The 15384-nt window shown below is 47.1% G+C and overlaps 1 protein-coding gene across 1 annotated transcript in view; it reads right to left on the bottom strand.

Annotated features, from left to right (window-relative positions):
* LOC137537065 (uncharacterized) overlaps positions 1-15384 on the bottom strand; it is a 338736-nt gene that overhangs the window by 207645 nt on the left and 115707 nt on the right. The window contains exon 19 of the mRNA XM_068259210.1: positions 337-443. Within this exon, the coding sequence (XP_068115311.1) occupies positions 337-443 (107 nt within the window). The remainder of the gene's footprint in view (positions 1-336; positions 444-15384) is intronic.

Here is a 15384-nt window from a genome sequence, read left to right as displayed (position 1 = left end):
TTTTGAGATGAGAAAGAGGGACACTTAAGCCACACCCCTGCCACACTCTGATCACACCCCCAGTCATGAATACCATGAAGATTTCATAAGAAAAATGTGTTGTTTTATAATTCATACCACACTGGTCCTTTCTATCCTGGTTCATTTTCCTTCATATTAACATTTGAAAATTAGAAATACATCAATTTAAAGGATGGGAATAAAGTTTAGAGTCAATCAAACACATTTTTCAGTAGAGAAATACAAATATTTACATAGAAAGAGGGACAGGGCTCCCAAGGAGGGACTGTCCCTCCGAAAGAGGGACAGTTGGGAGTTATGAAGTTACCTAATTACCTCTATGCAGCCAGTTCCAGCAATGCCATTCCTAACTTCCTCCCACCTCACCTCTGACCTTTCACTTCCTGTTCTTGCGTTCCACTGTGAACGACTGTTGTCGCCATCTAATGGACATTATATAAACTGCAACCACCTATTTCTGTGCTGTTCCACTTGTTACTGGCCCTCCATTACAACCAGACAATCATGTTTTGAATTATATGCCTGACATGGTGGCCACCTAGCACTTTAAACAGAAACAACACAGAAGTCAGCCAATAAAGTGGCCACACACATATACAATTTTTATACATTTTTCAATTTCAGAATCAGTCAATTTTTCTTAGTGGTTATAATAACTTGGTCAGAAAGATATGACTATAGGTAGATGGCTATTTGATGACAACTGAAATGTGTTGCAATTGATGAAGGAGCTATTCAAGTAAACCTGAGGTGGCCCCCAAAAATTAGATACCTACCTAGGTAGAGGAAAACCCCTTGATAGTATCGTCCTCGGCCCCACTGTTGCCGTACACGGACCTTTTCAACATATCTAACTAAAAAGAGCTTGTCAGAAATATTTTTGTGACTGCGCTCCCCTAGGGTTGCCAGGTCGGCTGATGGAGAAAACCGGACAGGGGGTGGAGTTAGGGGTGGAGTTAGGGGTGGAGTTAGGGGCGGAGTCAGAAGCGCACTTTTATGAAGAGTGGGGCTAAGCAATGGGCTTTTTTTTAAAAAAAATTATAGTATTTATATCGCACTGACATCTTCTGCAGCACATTACAGAGTACATAGCCATGTCACTAACTGTCCTCACCAGTAGTACTGGTCCAGTGCACATAAGAGACAGTTTTTCACCAGTAACTGCACATAAGAGACAGCTTTTCACCAGTAAATGCACATTATAAGAGACACCTTTTCGCCAGTAAATGCACATAATAAGAGACAGCTTTTCCCCAGTAAATGCACAAGAGACAGCTTTTCACCAGTAAATGCACATACCGGTAATAAGACACAGCTTTTCACCAGTAAATGCACATAATAAGAGACAGCTTTTCACCAGTAAATGCACAAAAGAGACAGCTTTTCACCACTAAATGCACATAATGACAAACAGCCAGTGTTCCCAGTATATGTAGCCAGGGATATATGTGCCCAGTATATGTAGCCAGGGGGTATATATGTCCCAGTATATGTAGGCAGGGGTGTAAATGTCCCAGTATACGTAGGCAGGGGTATATATGTCCCAGTATATGTAGCCAGGGGGTATATGTGCCCAGAATAGGTAGCCAGGGGGTATATGTGCCCAGAATAGGTAGCCAGGGGCTATATGTGCCCAGAATAGGTAGCCAGGGGCTATATGTGCCCAGAATAGGTAGCCAGGGGCTATATGTGCCCGGAATAGGTAGCCAGGGGCTATATGTGCCCGGAATAGGTAGCCAGGGTGTATATGTGCCCGGAATAGGTAGCCAGGGGGTATATGTGCCCGGAATAGGTAGCCAGGGGGTATATGTGCCCGGAATAGGTAGCCAGGGGGTATATGTGCCCGGAAAAGGTAGCTAGGGGCTATATGTGCCCAGAATAGGTAGCCAGGGGCTATATGTGCCCAGAATAGGTAGCCAGGGGCTATATGTGCCCAGAATAGGTAGCCAGGGGGTATATGTGCCCGGAATAGGTAGCCAGGGGCTATATGTGCCCAGAATAGGTAGCCAGGGGCGGGGGGAAGGGGGGCAATCTCCCCCCCCCCCTTCTTCCCTCACCTTAGGGTGCTGTCTCTCTCCCCCGCTGTCTCCTCCAATATTGATGTGCAGGCTGGCGGGTGGCTGCGGGCGGAACTTACCTCTGTGTCGCAGGCGCCGGAAGTTCGGGTCCCGCAGCCGCTGAGTTTCGACTCAAAAAAGATCCAGATCAAAGATCCGAATCATTCATGAGCCGGACAACACTATTCAGACTGATAGTGTTGTCCGGCTCATGAATGAGATTCTCAGCGGCTGCGGGACCCGAACTTCCGGCGCTGGAGCGACACAGAGGTAAGTTCCGCCTGCAGCCACTCGCCAGCCCTGCACATCATATTGGAGGAGACAGCGGGGGAGAGAGAGCACCCTAAGGTGAGGGAAGGGGGGGGGGGAGATTGCCCCCCTTCTCCACCGCTGCTCCCAGCTCTCTCTCTGCTGCGCTGTTCTCCTCCTGCGCTGCGGGGGGGGGGGGGGGCTCTAAAACCGGACAACTTAATTGTCCGGTTTAGCATGTTTTTTTACACTGGACACAGCGCACAAAAACCGGACTGTCCGGTGTAAAACCGGACACCTGGCAACCCTACGCTCCCCATGCTGAATAAGCATGTCTGTACTGCGGGAGTACAGCCACGTCTGCAACTCTGCACAGTTAGCCAGAGCTGCTACGCCGATACTCACTCAGGGTCACTATGGCTGGCCTTGTGCTTCTGTGCAGGCGCACATATATTTATGTAGGTGTACTATGCCTGGCCCTGTGCTTCTGTGCAGGCGCACATATACTCATGTAGGTGTACTATGCCTGGCCCTGTGCTTCTGTGCAGGCACACATATACTCATGTAGGTGTACTATGGCTGGCCTTGTGCTTCTGTGCAGGCACACATATACTCATGTAGGTGTACTATGGCTGGCCCTGTGCTTCTGTGCAGGCACACATATACTCATGTAGGTGTACTATGGCTGGCCCTGTGCTTCTGTGCAGGCACACATATACTCATGTAGGTGTACTATGCCTGGCCCTGTGCTTCTGTGCAGGCGCACATATACTCATGTAGGTGTACTATGCCTGGCCCTGTGCTTCTGTGCAGGCGCACACATACTCATGTAGGTGTACTATGGCTGGCCTTGTGCTTCTGTGCAGGCACACATATACTCATGTAGGTGTACTATGGCTGGCCCTGTGCTTCTGTGCAGGCGCACACATACTCATGTAGGTGTACTATGGCTGGCCCTGTGCTTCTGTGCAGGCGCACATATATTCATGTAGGTGTACTATGGCTGGCCCTGTGCTTCTGTGCAGGCACACATATACTCATGTAGGTGTACTATGGCTGGCCCTGTGCTTCTGTGCAGGCACACATATACTCATGTAGGTGTACTATGGCTGGCCCTGTGCTTCTGTGCAGGCACACATATACTCATGTAGGTGTACTATGGCTGGCCTTGTGCTTCTGTGCAGGCGCACATATACTCATGTAGGTGTACTATGGCTGGCCTTGTGCTTCTGTGCAGGCGCACATATACTCATGTAGGTGTACTATGGCTGGCCCTGTGCTTCTGTGCAGGCGCACACATACTCATGTAGGTGTACTATGGCTGGCCCTGTGCTTCTGTGCAGGCGCACATATATTTATGTAGGTGTACTATGGCTGGCCCTGTGCTTCTGTGCAGGCACACATATACTCATGTAGGTGTACTATGGCTGGCCCTGTGCTTCTGTGCAGGCGCACATATATTTATGTAGGTGTACTATGGCTGGCCCTGTGCTTCTGTGCAGGCACACATATACTCATGTAGGTGTACTATGGCTGGCCTTGTGCTTCTGTGCAGGCGCACATATATTTATGTAGGTGTACTATGGCTGGCCCAGTGCTTCTGTGCAGGCACACATATACTCATGTAGGTGTACTATGCCTGGCCCTGTGCTTCTGTGCAGGCACACATATACTCATGTAGGTGTACTATGGCTGGCCTTGTGCTTCTGTGCAGGCACACATATACTCATGTAGGTGTACTATGGCTGGCCCTGTGCTTCTGTGCAGGCGCACATATACTCATGTAGGTGTACTATGGCTGGCCCTGTGCTTCTGTGCAGGCGCACATATACTCATGTAGGTGTACTATGCCTGGCCCTGTGCTTCTGTGCAGGCGCACATATACTCATGTAGGTGTACTATGGCTGACCCTGTGCTTCTGTGCAGGCGCACATATACTCATGTAGGTGTACTATGGCTGGCCCTGTGCTTCTGTGCAGGCGCACATATACTCATGTAGGTGTACTATGCCTGGCCCTGTGCTTCTGTGCAGGCGCACATATACTCATGTAGGTGTACTATGGCTGGCCCTGTGCTTCTGTGCAGGCGCACATATACTCATGTAGGTGTACTATGGCTGGCCTTGTGCTTCTGTGCAGGCGCACATATACTCATGTAGGTGTACTATGGCTGGCCCTGTGCTTCTGTGCAGGCGCACACATACTCATGTAGGTGTACTATGGCTGGCCCTGTGCTTCTGTGCAGGCGCACATATATTTATGTAGGTGTACTATGGCTGGCCCTGTGCTTCTGTGCAGGCACACATATACTCATGTAGGTGTACTATGGCTGGCCCTGTGCTTCTGTGCAGGCGCACATATATTTATGTAGGTGTACTATGGCTGGCCCTGTGCTTCTGTGCAGGCACACATATACTCATGTAGGTGTACTATGGCTGGCCTTGTGCTTCTGTGCAGGTGCACATATATTTATGTAGGTGTACTATGGCTGGCCCAGTGCTTCTGTGCAGGCACACATATACTCATGTAGGTGTACTATGCCTGGCCCTGTGCTTCTGTGCAGGCACACATATACTCATGTAGGTGTACTATGGCTGGCCTTGTGCTTCTGTGCAGGCACACATATACTCATGTAGGTGTACTATGGCTGGCCCTGTGCTTCTGTGCAGGCGCACATATACTCATGTAGGTGTACTATGGCTGGCCCTGTGCTTCTGTGCAGGCACACATATACTCATGTAGGTGTACTATGGCTGGCCCTGTGCTTCTGTGCAGGCGCACATATACTCATGTAGGTGTACTATGGCTGGCCCTGTGCTTCTGTGCAGGCACACATATACTCATGTAGGTGTACTATGGCTGGCCCTGTGCTTCTGTGCAGGCGCACATATATTTATGTAGGTGTACTATGGCTGGCCCTGTGCTTCTGTGCAGGCACACATATACTCATGTAGGTGTACTATGGCTGGCCCTGTGCTTCTGTGCAGGCACACATATACTCATGTAGGTGTACTATGCCTGGCCCTTTGCTTCTGTGCAGGCGCACATATACTCATGTAGGTGTACTATGGCTGGCCCTGTGCTTCTGTGCAGGCGCACATATACTCATGTAGGTGTACTATGGCTGGCCCTGTGCTTCTGTGCAGGCGCACATATACTCATGTAGGTGTACTATGGCTGGCCCTGTGCTTCTGTGCAGGCGCACATATACTCATGTAGGTGTACTATGCCTGGCCCTGTGCTTCTGTGCAGGCGCACATATACTCATGTAGGTGTACTATGGCTGGCCCTGTGCTTCTGTGCAGGCGCACATATACTCATGTAGGTGTACTATGGCTGGCCTTGTGCTTCTGTGCAGGCGCACATATACTCATGTAGGTGTACTATGGCTGGCCCTGTGCTTCTGTGCAGGCACACATATACTCATGTAGGTGTACTATGGCTGGCCCTGTGCTTCTGTGCAGGCACACATATACTCATGTAGGTGTACTATGGCTGGCCTTGTGCTTCTGTGCAGGCGCACATATACTCATGTAGGTGTACTATGGCTGGCCCTGTGCTTCTGTGCAGGCACACATATACTCATGCAGGTGCACTATGGCTGGCCCTTTGCTCCTGCGCAGATGTGCCCATACTCACATAGGCACACTATGGATGGCCCTGTGCTTTTTGCGCAGATGTGCCTATACACAGCCACACTATGGTTGCCCCTGCCCCCTGTGCTTCTATGCAGGCGTGTTCATACTCACGCAGGTGCACTATGGCTGGCCCTGTACTAATGCGCAGGCAGCCTCATACTCATGCAGGTGCACTATGGTTGGCCCTGTACTAATGCGCAGACACGCCCATACTCATGCAGACGCACTATGGCTAGCTCTGTGCTTCTGCTCAGACGTGCACATGCTCATGCAGAAGCACTATGGCTGGCACTGTGCTTCTGCGCAGGTGCACTCATGTAGGTGCACTATGGCTGGCCCTAATCCTTTCTTCTGAGGAACACAGATGGTGGTGGAGTCAGATGACAATATAATCCATGGAGCCCACATTTCTTGTGTTAGCCATGAAGGTGGGAGTGGTTTGGGTTTTGGTAGAATGTGAGATATGCCTGAATCTGCAGAAATGGTGTAATGTCTACATGGTGAAGGGCGGGGCCCGATAAACAGAACACAAGTTCCCAGCCAGAAGTGTGCCTCTTTCTATACTCTAGTGATGTCTACTTGAAGCACGAAGTCAAAGGAATGTTTCCAACACCTTGTGGAATTCAGGCCACAAAGAAGTGAGGCTGTTTTGAGGGTAAAGGTTTAGTGAAGCGGAGCCTAAGGCCACATACACACATCAGACTATAGTCTTTGGAAAATGAAAGATCACAGACCAATCTTACCACCCTTCCTGTAGTATGAGAGCCATACTCTACACAGTCTTTTCTATGGAGCAGAACTCCACATCAGAAAAAAATCATTGCAAGATGCTGCACACACAGATGCTGTACAGACACAAAAGATCAGTATCTGCAAAAGATCTGTTCCTGCCAAAGATCCATTCCTGCAAATTGCAATGATAGTCTATGACAGGGCCGGTTCTAGACAGGCACATATAAGGGGGCAGCCAGAAATTTGCAGGGGGCATAAAAAACCCCTGCGCCGCGCGTAGCGCCAAAAAATGGGCGTGGTCATGCAGCAGACCGTGGGTGTGGTCATGGGTGGGGCCAAATATACATGACTTTAGCAGTGGTGTTAAAGGTCTGCTGGGATAGTTTGAGCTCTGCTGTAGTGCATCCCCCAAAAATATATGTGATCTGACAGCATTTCACCAAAAATACACTGCCAAGTTGCTGATGTATGGCACCCTTAAAGGAAACCAAAGATGATTGATACTGTTTTATACATACCCAGGTCTTCCTCCAGCCCCATGCACACAGATCGCTCCCACGCCGCCGTCCTCTGCTGCCTGCTGCTGCGGTATTGGGTCCCGTTAGTTCAGCCAGTCTGCGCAAGAGGAACTGCGCTCTTTACGTATCTCTCCAGCGACCACCGAAGAGATACGTAGAGGGCGCACTTCCCTTGGGTAGACTGGCAGAACTAACGGGACCCAATACCGCAGCAGCAGGCAGCAAAGGACGGCGTCGTGGGAGTGATCTGTGCGCATGGGGCTGGAGGAAGCCCCAGGTATGTATACAACACTGTCAATCATCTCTGGTACACTTTAAGACATTCTTAATAGGAGACCAGCAGCAGCTACAAATGATTAAATTAGGATACACAAAGCTTAAGAAGCTAGGACAGGCAGTGAAAGGGTTAAAAGAAAATGCAGGCTGAAGTGAGCAGAGCAGAGCAGATAGAAGAGCAGAGGGCAGGTCAGTCAGTGAGACTGAATAGTGAAAAGAAGGGGGGTGAGCCATTACACAGAGTATATCTGACCTCTGTGCAGATTGTTCCTGCTCCCTGAGCTGCAGATAGGAATCAGTTATTAATAAAAGAGTATCCCCCTGCCCACCAATCATCACAGTGATGTGGGCACAGGGTCCTCAGGTCAGTGTGGGAGGTCAGGGGACTCGTACATTATACACAACATAGCGCCGTCCATCAGCAGCACACAGGGCAGTCTGACAGGCTGTGTCCTGTGTATGCAGAGAGCTGGGCGGCTGGGACTGGAGACATAAATCACTTGCCTTTTCCTCTCATGTCTCCCCAGCGCGCCCATCCTTCTCATTCAGATACAGAGATACTTGTGGCTGGCTGGCCGGGATCACATGGGGCGGGCAGCCAGTGAGAGAGCAGAGTGTCTCACTCCTCTCTCACTGGCTGCCTGGCCCCATGTGATACCCGACCAGGCTACTGAGTGTCTCTATCTCCGCCCTCTACACACAGCACAGCGGAGATAGAGGAAATGTGTCTGCGTTCCATGGACCAGGAAGCAGCAGCATATTTGAGGGGGCAAGAAGTCTATTTGAGGGGGCTCTGCCCCCTCTTGCCCCCCCCCTAAAGCCGGCCCTGGTCTATGAGATCTGCAGATCATCATACACACATGATTTAACTGACATTCATCTGCAGATCAAGCAATCATCTGCAGATCTGAAAATCCATCCTGGTGGATCTGATCTGCAGATGAATGTCAGTTAAATCATGTGTGTATGATGATCTGCAGATCTCATAGACTATCATTGCAATTTGCAGGAATGGATCTTTGGCAGGAACAGATCTTTTGCAGATACTGATCTTTTGTGTCTGTACAGCATCTGTGTGTGCAGCATCTTGCAATGATTTTTTTCTGATGTGGAGTTCTGCTCCATAGAAAAGACTGTGTAGAGTATGGCTCTTATACTACAGGAAGGGTGGTAAGATTGGTCTGTGATCTTTCATTTTCCAAAGACTATGGTCTGATGTCTGTATGTGGCCTAACTCTTTACCTGAGTGAGTGAATATATTATTTGCTAAGTAAGGCCTGGGGCACACCATCAGGAGTTTTTCTGAGCGTTTTGAGTTTTTAAATCTGCTGCTAATGTTATCCTATGTGTCTGTGCACACAGGAGCAATGAGGTTTTGTAAAAAAAAAAAACATAGCATTACATTGGGAAGAGCTTTTGAAACCTCTAAGGCCCGGTGCACACCAAAAACCGCTAGCAGATCCGCAAAATGCTAGCAGATTTCGAAACGCTTTTTTTTATTTTTCTATGGCGTTTTGCGGATTGCTGCTGCGGTTTTCAGTATAGTAGATTTCATATATTGTTACAGTAAAGCTGTTACTGAACAGCTTCTGTAATAAAAACGCCTGCAAAACCGCTCTGAAGTGCCGTTTTTCAGAGCGGTTTGCGTTTTTCCTATACTTAACATTGAGGCAGAAATGCATCCGAAATCCAAAAAAATGCCTCACCCCGGCATTTTTCGTTTCTGCAAAACGCCTCCCGCTCTGGTGTGCACCACCCCATTGAGATACATTGACCAAGCAGATCCGCAGCCGCAAGCGGATCTGAAAACGCCCAAAAAGCCGCTCGATGTGCACCAGCTCTAAAAGCTCTTCCCAATGTAATGCTATGGGGTTTTTTACAAAACCTCATTGCTCCAGTGTGCACAGACACATAGGATAACATTAGCAGCAGATTTAAAAACTCAAAACGCTCAGAAAAACTCCTCTGGTGTGTTCCAGGCCTTAGGCCTGAAACACACCAGAGGAGTTTTTCTGAGCGTTTTGAGTTTTTAAATCTGCTGCCAAGGTTATCCTATGTGTCTGTGCACACTGGAGCAATGAGGTTTTGTAAAAAACCCCATAGCATTACATTGGGAAGAGGTTTTGAAACCTCTAAAAGCTCTTCCCAATGTAATGCTATGGGTTTTTTTTACAAAACCTCATTGCTCCAGTGTGCACAGACACATAGGATAACATTAGCAGCAGATTTGAAAACTCAAAACGCTCAGAAAAACTCCTCTGGTGTGTTTCAGGCCTTAGGGCTGGTGCACACCAAAACCCGCTAGCAGATCCGCAAAACGCTAGCAGATTTTGAAACGCTTTTTCTTATTTTTCTGAAGCGTTTAAGCTAGCGTTTTGCGGTTTTGTGTAGCGGTTTTGGTATAGTAGATTTCATGTATTGTTACAGTAAAGCTGTTACTGAACAGCTACTGTAACAAAAAACGCCTGGCAAACCGCTCTGAAGTGCCGTTTTTCAGAGCGGTTTGCGTTTTTCCTATACTTAACATTGAGGCAGAAACGCATCCGCAATCCAAAATCTGCAGCAGCCCGGGAGTATGCGTTTCTGCAAAACGCCTCCCGCTCTGGTGTGCACCAGCCCATTGAAATACATTACCCTAGCGGATCCGCACCCGCAAGCAGATCGCAAACCGCAGCGGAAACGCTCCGGTGTGCACTAGGCCTTAGTGTATAATTTCCAGTCCCCTCTAACTTTTTTTTGAATTATTTGCACAATTGTATTTATATGAGGCTTACAAACATGGACATTTTGTGTTCAGATCAGAAGAAAACGTCTCTCTCTCTAACGCCTTAAGTGACCTTTTTTTTTAAAGCAAATGTGGGCAGAGTTTGTTTATTTGTTTATTTTTCTGTTAAAATAGCCTATAAAGAAAAATGTGAAGTAATTGAAAAATAAACTATGTAAAATTGAGTTTCCAGTTCTGTTTGAAAAGAATTATGTTGTTTCCTTCTGTGGAAAATGTAAGGATGCCCTTGGCTCTAATTTCTGGGTTTCCTCCTTTGGGAGAAACAGCCCCAAATAATGTTTTCGGTTTCCGCCACCATGCTTTAGGCCCATTCACACCTGCGTTTTAAAAACGCTGTCGATTTTTGCCGGCATTTTGCAGGAGTAATTTTTCCACGGGAAAATCACAGAACACTGCGGCGATTTTGCAGCGATTGCGTTTAGCGCTTCTATAGCACTGAAATGCAATCGCCGGGAAATCGCCTGAAAATGGTGCAGGCGACGCGTTTACATTTCACGTTTTTGGGTGCTTTTGGGCGATTTGCAGCGATTAGTGCAGATCGCCCAAGTAAGAACGGGTCCATAGGGTTTTATTACACTAGCGCTTTTAAAAAGCGGTAGCGTTTGAGCGTTTTGCCAGAATCGCGGCAAAACGCTCTAGTGTGAATGGGCCCTTACAGTGGGTGTATAGTTACTTTGCTGAAGTGCTCACTATGGTTTTTACCAAACGTGTTCTGGTACGGTGGACTCTGAAGCCTCCAGAAAACGCATTTGTATTTTACAATGTTGCTAGGCATGAATGCCCCCTGTGAAACACTGCATCCCCGCGGCTGAAATCTCAATTAATCTCCCACAAACCACAGGGCAAAATCCACGACTTTTCTGGTCGTGGATTTTGCTGCCTGGGAAAGCAGAGCTTTGGGCTGTAGCTCTGTCTCCCTGCACGTCAATCAGCACTATCGCTGACTCTCCCCCGCCCCCCTCAGTGAAAGACGACTGAGAGGGGCGGGGGAGAGGCGGAAATCCGCGCAGATTGACTGAGGAGAGGCAGAGCTACTGCTCAAAGCTCTGCCTCAATGTGGATGCGCTGCCCAAATCAGCTCAGGGATGCGGCGTTTCATAGGGGGCATTCATGCATAACAACATTGTAGCATAAAAACTGCGTTTTCTGGAGGCTTTAGAGTACTCTATGTCTGCCCAGAACACATTGTTCCAGCAGGTCTGGTCTTTAACTTAGTTTAGTGTTGCTTTAATGATCTTTTAGGACAGCATGTTTCCTTCTTACAGACCACCCATGTAGATGTCGTCTGATAAGATTCCTTGTAATGCTAGTCTAGACTCATGCGCTTTTACCATACATAGTGGCTTTAGATACCTGTAGGTTACATGATGAATTTCTGGAAGCATTTGCTGGGATGGCCTGGCCTAGGCAAGATGAGATTAGCTCAAAACTGACAGGATTTGGACCAGTCCTTCCCCTCGTGGGAGTACCTAAATGTTTCCTTTATTATTTTAAATGAACTCCCTGGCAAAGGTCAGTACAGATATTGCCTATTTAATTGCAACACCATTGGATTGGGCAATTGCTGTTCACTAAGTTCTTTTGAAATTAAAGTGGAGCTGGATTGGTCTAAAACCCGTCAGTAAGAGGTGTGAACCTTCAGATGAAAAACACTTAGAAACACGGTTTCTCACTGTAAACTGGTGGCAGCGATACGGTGTGTCGTGCCCGCCGCACCACCAGAAACAGGCCTTCAGGGAACACCGTGTTGTTACGCAATGTTCCGTGTCTGGCGACCAGCCAAGCAGGAAGTGACGTGCGCTTGCCGTCACTTCTTGCTTCGGGTTATGAGAAAGTGCACAGAAGCGTATTGGTAAAATACGCTTCCATGCATGCGCGCTGCAATGCTGGCATTTAAAAAAAAAAACGCGTCACCACAGACTAACATGACGAGTTTTGTCCTAGCGTCGGGGATGCAGCGAAAACGTCACTGTCGTCGCATTACGCCATACCTTGGCAGTATGAAAGTCTCCATAAAATTTCATTGCCGGGTATTTTTACCGCACTGCCCAACCCCGATGTGAAAGGGCCCTCAGTGTAAGTGACAGTTACATAGAAATAAAGTCATTTACACTGCAAATGTACATCTTATACATATGTGTACACATATATATTAAACTTTACAGCTTTTCATCTTTAAGGCCAGGGGGTAACGGAATGCGGGGGTGACACATGAAGTCTCAAGAGGCTGAGCGGGAACGCAGAACATAGGGTAATATCTGCGGTGAAGATTGAGGCAAGGGAACTGAAAAGAAGGAAAATAGATCTGCCAGGCTTTACACAGATGCTATTGTAGGAGTTTGCCAAGGAAGGGAGTGTAAAGAGAGAAAAGTGCAGGTCCAAGGACTGAGCCTTGGGGAACACAAACAGGAATATGAGAGAGGAAGAGTTTTGAACGAGATTTGGAATGCGCAGTTGGGTAAACACGAGACAAACCAAAATAGGGCAGTGTTTTATGAATTTTTATTGGCGTCTGCTGCCACTCTTTGTGTTTATTCAGCTTCCATACAGAGAAATACTGACCTAGTAATCTTATTATATCTTTATTCTATATTTCCTGCTGTCAGAAATGTTTGCCTTAAGGTGGCCACACACCATACAATTTTTTAAATTTCTGTTCAATTTAAGAAATGCAATCAATTGTTCAGACTGATTGTAACATTTCAAAAATATGACCAATGTACCACACACGTCCAATTTTCCCCCAATTATTATAAAAATGATTGGAAACTCTGAAAAAATTGCTAGAGTGTGTATATTAATAAATTGACAATCTAACACACACACCATACAATCTTTTAAAAAATTGAAGAAACAATTCCAGTATTCCGGATTGATAAAAATCGAAGAAAACGGGAAATTGGATTTTTCATTCGAATGAAAAAAAAAAAGCTTTCCATTGTTTTGTGAGATCCGATAATATTTTTCTAATTGCCTCTAAAATCGGATCATTTTATTGTATGGTGTGTGGCCACCTTTACCCACACTGCCAAATTTGATCATCTCTAATTAGGCCTCAGGATACATTATACTGCAGTCCAATTTCATCCGATATGTGAATTACAGTCTTGGCTTAACCCTTACGATGAAAAAAAGGTAAGAAAAGAACACAGGCAAGTTCTAAGTAGCACTAATTGACTAATACTATATACACATTTGTCTTACAGTGGTAGATGACACTTTAAGTACAATTAAAGAGGAACTCCAGTGAAAATAATGTACCTAATAAAAAAAGTGCTTCATTTTTACAATAATTATGTATAAATGATTTAGTCAGTGTTTGCTCATTGTAAAATCTTTTAAATCCCTGATTTACATTCTGACATTGATTACATGGTGACATTTTTACTGTTGGCAGGTGATGTAGCTGCTGCATGCTTTTTTGGCAGTTGGAAACAGCTGTAAACAGCTATTTCCCACAATGCAGCAAGGTTCACAGACAGGAAACTGCCAAGAGTACCATAGTCCTCAGAGTTTCTTGTGGGAGGGGTTTCACCACAATATCAGCCATACAGCGCCCCCTGATGGTCTGTTTGTGAAAAGGAATAGATTTCTCATGGGAAAGGGGGTATCGGCTACTGATTGGGATAAAGTTGAATTCTTGGTCGGAGTTTCTCTTTAAAGTGGTATGAAACTCAAAATTACATTTTTGCTTTAAAACCTTAAACGCAGTGAAAAAAAATGAATGACTACAAAACATAAAATGACAGGTCTGATGTTATTCCAAGGCATAATTACACTTCATTGAAGCTAATGGATAAGATAGCTGGCTGCAGGACAAATGATCAGATTGTAATTAATTGCTATACAAACTAAGTAGTGAAAATTCTCTGCCTCCCCCCTGTATACAGCAGAAGATTTTCTACATTGTTTACACAGCTTAAAGGGAACCTGAGACAAGAAGCGTCTCAGGCTTGTCCCTCGCCGTCTCCCCAGGTGACTCCGGTCCCCGGTAATTCAGCCCGAAAGCCTGGCCGAGTCACACTTTGTCGCACTTACGCAGCCCGGCACGCTCCCACGTCACGCTACCGTCCCTGGGGGTGTTCTGATTGCTCCCAGGGACTGAAGTGCGTCTGCCCGGGCCTTCTTGTCTCAGGTACACTTTAACCTGTTCCGGATCACAGGCCCCCCCCCCCCCAATCTGCCCACGTACGGAGATTTCTGTTGGTGGGCACTGATCATTGCTGCAGGGTTTAGGTTTTTTTTTGTTTATTAATTTATTTGTAATTTTTTTATAATTACTATTTCTCCTCCCCCCAACAGCCAATCAGGACGATCCTCTCCGACAGGCATCAACCTATGAGAGGGGATCGCGATCGGAGCCGCTCCAGGGGAAAGCGAGTCACAGGGCTGTCCCCAGTACAGCGCTGCATTAGATTGCAATGCTGTACAAACAAAAGAAAAGGCCATTTCTTTTTTTCCAGCCTGCTAGCAGTGATCGCCACTGCCAGACAGAGCGCGTGATCCCCGCTAATCTTCCCCCACCGCTCTTGACGCCTTTCAGCGTTAGGCGGTCCTGGGGCTGCCACCTTCCCACCACCAATCGGTGTTAGGCTGTCTGGAAGGGGTTAAGGCCCATACACATGCCTTACTTAGGTCGGCTGAGGCGGCGAGAATGACCGCCTCAGCTGATGATGAGGCATGTGTACGGCAGCACCTGACTGCCTACCTCCAACCTACGAGCGATCCGCATGGCGTATCTACTCACCCCAAGTGACACCGATCCCATTGTTCGCTCCCCGTAACGTATCGCATGCGCCATTCATCGCCCTTGGCATTGCAACACGGTGCTTCATCAGCTACACAGCTAACACTCATGTGTGCAGCCCAGCCCAGCGATGCCGCCCAGGGGGGTCACATGCTGATTCCCAATGGGCAATACCCATCAAAGGTATGTATGCACCTTTAGTATTAGCCGAACACAATCTGATCATTTCAGTAGGGCAAGGGTACTCTTATCAAGTAGCTTATACTGTATAGCTTATGAGTGAAGTACAGGTTTCAGTATTACCTCTTCACTAGCATCAAAACCACTTACGGTATATCTTTTTTTCTATTAGTTTTTAATGC

This window comes from Hyperolius riggenbachi, chromosome 10 (assembly GCF_040937935.1).
Source record: "Hyperolius riggenbachi isolate aHypRig1 chromosome 10, aHypRig1.pri, whole genome shotgun sequence".
NCBI classification, from domain to species: Eukaryota; Metazoa; Chordata; class Amphibia; order Anura; family Hyperoliidae; genus Hyperolius; species Hyperolius riggenbachi.
This window is presented reverse-complemented; position numbering and strand designations above follow the sequence as displayed.